We start from the raw sequence: 11,081 nt of genomic DNA on the forward strand, positions 1-11,081 counted from the left end.
GAGATCAAGGTATTGAATAGCTTACAAAATCATTTAACCAAATATTAAAAATAAAGACAATGTCGAGGCTAAGTACTTTATTCCCTTTGTATAAAAACAAAGATGTATAAAATTGTGTGAATTATAGAAGCATTAAACTAATGAGTCATACTGTGAAATTTTAGAAAAAAAGTGATAGAAAAAAAATTAAAGAGACTAAGCTGGCTGAAAGTCAATTTGGATTCATGCTTGAAAGGTCGATGATAGTAGTTATATATCTTAGACAACTGATTAAAAAGTATTGAGAAAAGAAGCAAGACGTAAGATATTCATTAATCTAGAAAAAATTTATTACAAAATTTTGAGAGAAATTATGTGGAGAATTAAAGTGTTAGTGTAGTGTATATTAAAACAATTAAGGATATGTGCAATGACGTAATGATGAGAGTGAAGATTTATTAATGAAAATGTTTCCTATAAAGATAGGGTTACGTCAAAAGATTATATCACAGTTCATATTTTTTTATATTAGTTATGGATGAACTCAGTGGATAGATAAGTGACAATGATATATGTGTTGGTGCAGCGGGGACCGGCAAGAGGGGGGTGAATTGCCTGCAGACAAAAATTATACCCTCCTCAAAGCTTTCCAACTCTTAAAATAAAGCAACAATATTAAATCAACTACAGAAATAAAAGGAGACAGAAATTAACTTGGTTACAACCAAGAGGGTTGTTAATCGAGGGCAGTAAGAAAAGCGCAGTAAGAAAAACTCCTTCTCATAAGGCGGAGAAACCTTTTACACTTTGACAACACAGTAGTTGCTTAAACAGAGATTACTAGAGTTGCTATTTCGTTCGAGATCGTTGTTCTGTAAAGCTACCCGAGACCCTCTTTATATAGGGGTTCTCGAGCTTATCAGATCACCTGATCCTTCGGGATCAGGTTTGACTCGAGAGGGATCGGTCGACCGATCCCTAGGTTCGGTCGACCGATCCTTAGGTTCGGTCGACCGATCGCCAGGTTCGCTGCGCTGGCCCGATCAAAGCGCTCGACTGTCTCTGGATAATCTTTGGTTCGGTCGACCGATCAAGAGGTTCGATCGACCGATCGTCCTCCAACGGCCGGCTTGCCGACGTGGCTTCCGACGTGTCACCAGCGGTTGGTCTTCGAGGATTAGTGTTCGGTCGACCGATCAATAGGTTCGATCGACCGACAAGTCAACCCGATTGACTTGCTCGGCTCCTTGGGTGATCCAGAATAGGGCTCACCCGAACCCATTCCGCCTTCTCCTCGAGCAAGCTTCGTCCCCGCCCTCGAACACCGCAGACGTTCTTCTCGCTCCACCGAGTACTCTTCCATAGCTCCTCGTACCAGCTCGCTCCCTTGCCGTCCTTCTCGCTTTTTTCGCTCGACTTCCTGTGTTCCCACAGGGGTCAGACAAAACGCAGGACCTAACCAACTTGGTTGATCACATTAAAACTACCACGGGGTCCAACAATATGTTGTTTGTAGATGATATTATTTTGTTCGATGAGACACGTGAAATAGTAAATACTAAGTTTAAAACTCGACTGGAAACACTAGAAGTAAGAGATTTTAGGTAGAGTAAGGACAAATATATGAAATTTAAATTTAGTAGTATTAAACGTAGCAACAATTGTTAAGATATAAAATAATGAGTTACTTGTAATTAGGAGCTTTAAGTATTTAGGATCGTTTATGCAAAAGGATGAAGGGGTTAATAGAGATGTTTTTCATAGGATACAAGCAGGATACTTGAAATGGAAGAGGACCTATGTGTTTTTTTATCATTGTAAGGTACCTTTAAAGCTTAAAAGAAAATTTTAAAAATGACGGTTAGATCTGTTATGCTATATGAAGTTGAATATTGAGCTATGAATAGAGCACATAAGCAGAAAATGAGAGTCACACAGATGAGGATGTTAAGGTGGATGTGTCAATATATAAGGATGGATATGATAAAAAATAAGAATGTTAGAGAAAAAGTCAAAGTTGCATCCGTTGAGATAAAATTTAGAAAGACGTATTAAAATTGTATGGACATGTACCTATGTGACTAATAAATCTCTAGTTAGGTGATATGAGAACATGACAAACATGAACATTAATCGAGGAAGAGATACCAAAGAAGGTTTGGTTAGTAATCATAAATATGATAAAATTTATTTAAATATATGTGAGGATGTAGTAGGGGATCAAGTCTAATGACATTGGAGCATTTATATAGCCGACCCTACTTAGTGCGATAAAGACTTGTTGTATCATTGATAAAAGCTTTAATGTGTTTCGAAGAGTCCCTCTTCTATTTCACAACCCATGTCTCTCTAGTACAACACTTTTCCAAAGAAAAATATTACAATAATCACTCTAGTAAGAGTGCTCTTCACCAGTGCTTTAATACAACAATCTCATATTCAACCTAAGACAACAACAACCTCTAGATCAGACTTCAACATTCTCTCTTTGTAATGATATGAATCGGTGAACAAAATATGAAAAAAAATAAGACAGCCTCTCCCTAAAGAATTTGAGTCATGTACAAGGGAAAAGGAGTTATAAAGAAACAACCAAGTGTATGTATAGAAGACGTACACAAATCCCTCATAGAGTAATTTCTCAAACCAGGATAAGATATGTGGAAAATGTGTGTTTTTGAACAAGGAGCCTTCAAGAGCTATTTATAGATGATTTTTGGCTGGTGACCAAAGTATTTGGTTAGTTGACCAATGGTGAATAGTACGCATTGAAAATCAAGATGAGAAAACTTTTAGAGATTGTTTGACCAATTATGACTGTTGTTTGATAAACATTAAAAAAAAAAACAGTTTGATCGACCAACAATCCCAATTTGGTTGACTAATTAACATAGAAAGTTGTGTCCAATCTTAACCCAATGATTTAGAATTCCTTAACCATGTGCAAGTGATTCTCAATACTTAACTTTGGAACTAAGTACTTGGTCTATATCAATTGTAATATGACTTCTAGTCTCGAACACTCCAAGTAACTCTCTTCTACTTAGGTACATTATTTACATTACAATATGTTTTACCCAAATTACATAAATATTTTCAATCTCTGAGTTTGATATTTTTCTTCAAGCTTTGAGGACAATACTTTGAGCTCCACAACTATCTATTGATTTATACTTGATCTAAAGAGTCTAACAACCTAGATAGCTTGAACCAAGATGCTTGCACACACAATCAATTCATTAAAGACAAACTGTTTACTTAAACATGTTTGTCAAATTTGCATCAACACTCAAAGAGGCACTAACGATAACCCTATTTCCTAAAACAGTAAGAAACAGATAATGGTGATAATGTTGGGTGCAGAGAAAGAATATAGAGCCATGGCCTTAGCAACTTGCAAGTTTATTTGGTTAAGCATCTGAGTACTGAGGTAGGATATGCTCCTGCATAGTAGATGAGTTTTTTTTGTGACCATCAAATTGAAATTTCTTATTTCATGAGAGGATAAAGGACCGCAAGAAATTTCAATTTTAATAAGATCATTACTTGTTTTATTAGTTTTAACGACTAATTAACAGTTTTGTTGAGGAAAGGGCATAGAGTTGAATATATTTTTAATAAGTTATTTTTTTTAATAAATTTGAATCAGTTTGAGAGGAAGTAATATGGGCTAAAAAAGATCCACCTGTAATATTCTTTTTTTCCGTCAATAAATATCTATGTACAGAGAAGGAACTAGCTCAATTGCAACTACTTTCTTTTCTGTATATTAAAAAGACAGATTCTTACAATAATTTCCGTGTTTCAGATGATATATTCAGCAGCCATGAGCATGGTTGGCGCAGAGGTATTCGACTGCATCACCGTGGGAGACTCCCTCCACCATGACATAAAAGGTGCGCAAGCAAGTGGGATATCATCTGCCTTTGTCACTGGTGGCATCCATGCCAATGAACTTGGAATCGCTAACTTTGGGGAAACTGCTGCCTCTGACGCTGTGCACTTTCTGGCTTGTAAATACGATGCCTATCCCTCTTATGTTCTGCCAGCTTTTACATGGTAGACAATCTGCCTTATTACCAAGTTTTTTTTTTTTTTTTGGCATTTTACCAACGGGCGCATTTAGGTTTCAGGAATTCTTAGTTTTTACTAAGGCTGCATCGTATACCAAAAATACCCATTTTGGTAGACAATCTGCCTTTACGAAGTTTTTATTTTTCTTATCAATGTTAGAAGCAATCCCCATTCTGGGGGGATTTAGAATTCAGGACCTTGGGAATAATGTTCAAGATTTCTAGCAGGCCTCTTGGTTGGTAAGCTGCCATCTTGAAGTTGTGTTTTACCATGGCTTTTATTGGTGGATAGGAAGGAACTCAAAATAACAATTTCTATGGCAGCTCACCTCACATTAACAGTGTGTTTGTTTTTTTGAATCCATATATCAGTTTCAGAATTAATATTCTTTAATTTGGCAGGCTAAAAATTAAAAGGGCACCTATTATTATTATTTTTGTTAAAAGTGCATTCCTTTTTAAAAAAATTATCAAAATAGTAGTTCTTATTCTAGTAGTGTTGTAGCAATCATGATGTAGTTGTAACTTGTAACCAGAGTAAAATTATTTTAAGTTAATTAAAATTACTTCTATTATATTAAAATAATCGTAATTTTTAAATTATATTAAAATTATTATTATTGATCTAATTAAAATTGCTTTAACTTATCAAAATTAGATCAACATTATTACGTTGTGTAGTAATTTTAAAAAAGCTGAATTGATTTATTTTAATACGTTATAATAGTTACGTAATTGCTATCATACTATGGTACAAGTATATTTTTTTAGATGAGAAGTATATTAGAATAACGATTAACCTTTTTTATATATATAAAAACATACTTTTCATGAAAATAATAACATGAGGTATTTTATTAAAATTGTGGCCAAAAATAAATTTAAAATATTATTTTTTTTTACAGAGTTGTCATTGTGTTATCATTAGTCTCAGATAACCTTTATCAATTCTTCATCTATTTAATTTTCTAAAAAACAAATTTAAACCTATCCAGCTTTTTTAAAACGTATATATTTTGAAGGAATAAGTTAAGTCTAATGAGCTGTGCAAGTTAAATTGGTAGGAGCTCATTGGTTGGTGACATTGGTGATAAAAGGTGAATATGTTCACCCCTAGTGTTTTTGTCAATCCGTCTCAGGATCAATACGAAGGAGGTAAATCATAGACGGCTACTAGTCTTTGGAATAGTGACTGACATATAAGGGAGACATTTATTTCGACTTTATCGAGATTCAAACCCCAGATCTCATTGATGGTAATATTTCATGTTCTAACTACTAGATAATGGATGAGGTCAAATGAAGTTTAATCAATCAAGCAATTTTACTGATAAGAGAATTGGATTTAATTTTTTTAGTTGATATTATATATTTAGTTTACTCTGATAAATTTTGAGAATGATTGACTCAGTCCATCGACCAATAAGAGAAATTGGATCTACTCGAACGACCCATTGAATGGTTGAGTGAGTTAAATGGTCAATTAATAGAAGAGTATATTTTATTATTATGAAAATTTATATTGCAATTGTCTATAAATCAAACATTGAGAAACGCCATACTCCTATTGTAAGATATCTAAGTCAAATATTAGATGCAAAAATTCCTTTATTCTTTTAGCAAATAGCTTAATTTAAAAATCAAGTTGTTTCCTCAAATTCGTATTTAATTTAATTGGTATCGATATTTTTAAAGAAAACAAAAATATTTGATGTTGTTAATGACAACCGAAACAATTTGATATAATAATTAAAAATTAATTTCTGACAAAATGGAGTTTTTTAATATTTCCAAAATAGCTTGCGACAATTTACTATTTTGAAGAAAAGGGTAATTATCTGTTTTATGATAGGTTTTAATTTTAAATAAAATAACTTAATTTTAATTTTATTTCACTAAATGTTTTCTAATAGAATCAAATTAATCAATTTTGAATTTTTAGTTATTTCAACAAACTGTATGATGAAATTAAATTAATTACTTTTAAATTTATACTAAATGAAATTGATAAAACTAATTTCGTATTTTATTTATTTATTTGTATATTACTCAACCTGAATCGAACTATTTAGTAAAATACTAGTGGTTTTTTTTCGTGTATATATATAATTTAAATGTTTGGGTTTTGCCTCCTAAAGGTGACGAAGTTTGCCTACCAGGTAATTTTAACATTTTAGAAGAATAAAAATTTGTTCTAATTAGTAATCAATTGCTTTTCTAATTAATTTTTACATTCTAGAAAAAAAGAACTTGTTCTAACCAATTGGTTTTCCAACAAATCTAAGTATTAGAATGGAAACTTCTCATATATTTAAGGACATTTGCCCTAAAAGTCTTCCAAGTTCTGTATGTGTTGGATATATATGAATGAAGAAGAGGTAGAAGAGGGAAGAAGGTTCATTATGAATAGGACTTAGTTCAACATTGGGAGTTTTAAAGTATTTTGGTTAGTTTATATTGATTCACATATTTTGATGATGTGAACAAATGCATGGGGAGACGCTCTTTCTCACGAGTGGGTGCATACGGGGGTGCAAATCCAGGATTTTGATTGTACTGAACCAAGTTGACTCGTGTGTGAGCACGACCTGTGCGCATAGAATGTCGGACAAAAAAATTGTTTAGGCTACACACTCAAAAAAATTGAAGCTCTCCACCTACATTCCCTTCTCCTCTGTCGTGCATTTCTTGCTCGACGGAGAGCCCGTGATAGCAGTCGGATACCTCTCAGTTTGTACTGACCATCAATGCTTGGGGGGAATCATGGTTCACTATTGTATCTTGGGAAACAGACGATTCGAGAAACCCTCAAAGCACAACCGAAGGTGGGGTGAATTTGTTTCAAGGAAATTGCTTATCGCAGGCCTCGATTCACACGTGCGGCCGCTCGCATTGCCCACTCGGTTGTTTCATTCGTTTGGTAGAAGCTCGTTGGCCTCTCTGCTCGGCCGACCTCAAGCTCACCCGGTCGGCCTCTCGACCGACCACTCATTCAGTTCACTCGACCGCTCACTCAGTTTGATCGACCGCTTGTTCGCCTGGTCACTCGGCTTCCGCTCGGCCGGCCACACACTCACCTGGTCACCCGTTCGTTCGGCCGCCCTTTTTCTCATTCGGTCACTCTGCTGCTTTGCTCAACTGGCCACTTGTCTACTTTGCCCGACCGACCACTCGCTTGACTTCTCTGCTTCGTTGACCGACCACTCACTCGGCTTGTTTGCTCACCCAACCGGCCTCTCGCTCAGCTTGTCTGCTCACCCGACCAGCCTCTCGCTCGGCTTGTCTGCTCACCTGACCGACCTCTCACCCAGTCGACTGCTCTGTCCGGTTGAACTTGCTCGACCTTAATACCTGGTCGACCAATCTATTGCTTGCCTGCCCGACCCATCAGTCATCTTGAACTTTGCTGCTCGGACTTGGAGCTTAGTCTGCACTCAACAATTAGTAGAAACCAGCTTCTGCTGGCAGTATGAGATTATCAGCTTAGGTCATCTTTACAGATAAGTTGAATTTAATTTCATGTAATTTAAATTTGACAAAATCCCAAATATCTCCGGCAGATTGTTTTCTTCAACAATTTTGAAATAGAGTCAGTTCAGTTGAGATGGTCATAGAACAAAATGTTGAGATACAACAGACTCAATATATGAAGGTCCCATTCGCTCAGATTAAAACTGTGTCAATCAATTACAGGGAAAAGCCAGAGAAGTTCAGTGGACTGAACTTCAAGAGATGATAGTAGAAGATGCTCTTCTACTTGACCATGCTCAATCTGGCTCGGTTCTTGACCGAGGACCCTCCCAAGCGTGCTGAGGATATTGATGTGTAGACCATCAGTGTAGTGAAGGCATGTACTTATTCTTAGTTCATTTTCCAAAATTACATCCTTAATTGCCTTGCCGACTCATTGTATGCTGTGTATAACATAAAAAGAACGGCTAAGGAGTTGTGGGAGTCCCTGGACAAGAAGTACAAGATGGAGGATGTAGCGGTCAAGAAGTTCATCGTGGGTCATTTCCTGGACTACAAGATGGTTCTCCAAGATGATGATCAGCCAAGTTCAGGAGCTTCAGGTGATCTTGCATGAGATCCACTCAGAAGGAATGGTTCTGAGTGAAACCTTCCAGGTGGCTACTATCATTGAGAAGCTGTCTCCAGGTGGAAGGACTTCAAGAACTACCTGAACCACAAATGGAAGGAGATGAATGTGGAGGAACTCATCGTTATACTTCACATCGAAGAAAACAACAAGTGTTCAAAGAGAAAGTTGTTCTCTCAAGCTACTGTGAAAATCAATGTAGTCGAGCATGGTCAAAGCTCAAAGTGGAAGAACCTCAAATCTTCCAAAATGGGACCCAGAGGAGGAATCAGTAAGAAGAAGTTCTCTGGGAAGTGCTTCAACTGTGACCGAGTGGGTTACAAATCTTCGGAATGTAGAAAGTTAAAGAAGAAGTAGGAAGCCAACCTGAATGAGGGACCAGAAATGGACGACCTCTGTGCTATGGTCTCTGAGTTAAACCTGGTTGGTTCAAACCCGCGATAATGGTATATTGATACTGGAGATACCAAATATGTGTGCTGCAATAAGGAGCTGCTCCATAACTTCGAAGAAGTCATTGGAGACAAGCTGTTATGGGGAACTGAGCAACCTTGGACATCAAGGGCCAAGGAAAGGTGGTACTGAAGATGACCTCAGGAAAGGACCTTACTTTGAACAATGTGATGTATGTTTAGGAGATTCGGAAGAATCTAGTGTCCGGATCACTGTCCAGTAAGCATGACTTTTGCATTATTTTTGAGTTAGACAAGGTTATACTGTCTAAGAATGGAATGCTTGTTGGAAGAGACTATGTATCTGATAGGCTGTTTAAGCTCAATGTAATAGCCATTAGGCCTAAGATAAATAAAAAATGAAAGTTCTTCCACGTATATGCTTGAGTCTTCATGTTTGTGGCATGGTAGACTAGAACATGTTAACTACGATGTGTTGCGTAGATTAATAAATATGCAAAGCATACTTGCATTCCATCTTGACTTGAAACACAAGTGTGAGATTTGTGTTAAAGTAAAAATGATAAGGTCATCCTTTCAACTTATTGAAAGAAGCAACGAACCACTCGGGCTAATTCACATCGACGTGTGCAATCTCAAAGGTACACCAATATGTAATGGGAATAAATATTTCATCACTTTTGTAGATGATATCACAAAATACTATTATGTGTATCTTCTTAAAAGTAAGAATGAAGCTATAGAAAAATTTACACTTTATAAAAATGAGATTGAAAACCAGCTTAATAGAAAGATTAAGGTGGTTAGAAGTGACCAAGGCGGTGAATATGTATCACTGTTCGTTGAGTTGTGTGCTGAACATGGGATCAAATATGAAATTACAGCTCCTTACACTCCTCAGCAAAATAGAGTTGTTGAATAAAAGAATCAATCTCTAAAAGAGTTTGTACAAAGTAAAACCTAAAATCTCGTGTCATTAGGAACCACGAGTTAGGCCTTTATATAGAAAAGAAGAAATAAGTCAAAAGACCAAACTACCCCTATACTTATTCTAACACTCCCCCTCAAGCTTGAGAATATAGATCATATACACCAAGCTTGTTACATATGTAGTCAATCCGAGGACCTCTAAGTGATTTAGTGAATATATCTGCCAGCTGATCATTTGAGTTGACAAAACTAGTAGATATTTCTCCAGATATGACTTTCTCTCTGACAAAGTGACAGTCAACTTTAATATGCTTTGTTCTCTCATGGAAGACTGGATTTGAGGCAATATGCATAGCAGCCTGATTGTCACATATGAGTGACATTTGTGTAACCTCTCCAAACCTTAGTTCCTGAAGCAACTGTTTTAACCATATAAGTTCTTGACTAGCAATAGCCATAGCTTGATATTTTGCCTCTGCACTGGATCTTGCCACAACATTCTGTTTTTTGCTTTTCCAAGAAACAAGGTTACCTCCGACAAATATATAAAATCCAGAAGTGGATCTTCTATCAGAGGGAGATCCTGCCCAATCTGCATCAGAATATCCTACGACTTGAGTATGTCCTTTGTCTTCATATAGAAGACCCTTTCCTGGTGCACCCCTGATATATCGAACAATGCGAGTCACTGCATCCCAATGTTCTTTGCATGGAGAGCTAAGAAACTGACTTACTACGCTTACTGCAAATGAGATATCCGGACGAGTGACAGTAAGGTAGCTTAGTTTCCCTACCAATCGCCTATACCGTTCAGGATCTGAAAAAGGCTCCCCCTGATTTGGTAGGAGCTTGACATTAGGATCTATGGGATTGTCGACTATCTTTGAGTTTAACATTCCTGTTTCTTCCAAAATATCCATTGCATACTTCCTTTGGGATATAATGATCCCATCTTTAGACTGTGCCACTTCTATCCCTAGAAAATATTTGAGTTTGCCAAGATCCTTTGTCTGGAAATGTTTGAAAAGATATTATTTTACTTGTGAAATCCCAAGATAATCATTACCTGTGATGACAATATCATCAACATAAACCACTACATAGATGCAACCAGTAGATGAGTAGCGATAAAAAACAGAATGATCAGCCTCGCTTCGAGTCATGCCAAACTGCTGAATTACGATACTAAATCTACTGAACCATGCTCTGGGTGACTGCTTGAGACCATATAAAGATTTCCGCAAGCGACATACAAGACCAGAAGACTCCCCGAGCAACAAAACACGGAGGTTGCTCCATGTAGACTTCCTCGAGCAGGTCACCATGTAAGAATGCATTTTTGATGTCCAATTGATGAAGGGGCCAATGGCGAATTGCAGCAATAGACAGAAAAAGACGCACAGAAGACATCTTGGCAACAGGAGAAAAGGTGTCTCCATAATCCAATCCAAATACCTGAGTATAGCCCTTAGCGACAAGACGAGCCTTAAGCCGATCAACCGTGCCGTCTACACCAACTTTTACCGTAAACACCCATCGACAACCAACTACTGACTTCCCAGGAGGTAGAGGAACGAGATCCCAAGT

At 36.8% G+C, this 11,081-nt stretch overlaps 1 protein-coding gene across 1 annotated transcript in view; it reads left to right on the forward strand.

Moving 5' to 3' along the window:
- LOC122025267 overlaps positions 1 to 4,446 on the forward strand; it is a 31,407-nt gene extending 26,961 nt beyond the window's left edge. Inside the window, exon 8 of the mRNA XM_042584047.1 lies at positions 3,788 to 4,446. Within this exon, the coding sequence (XP_042439981.1) occupies positions 3,788 to 4,042 (255 nt within the window). The 3' untranslated portion in view covers positions 4,043 to 4,446. The remainder of the gene's footprint in view (positions 1 to 3,787) is intronic.
- The last annotated feature ends 6,635 nt before the right edge of the window (positions 4,447 to 11,081 follow it).

This window comes from Zingiber officinale, chromosome 9B, assembly GCF_018446385.1.
Source record: "Zingiber officinale cultivar Zhangliang chromosome 9B, Zo_v1.1, whole genome shotgun sequence".
NCBI lineage: Eukaryota > Viridiplantae > Streptophyta > Magnoliopsida > Zingiberales > Zingiberaceae > Zingiber > Zingiber officinale.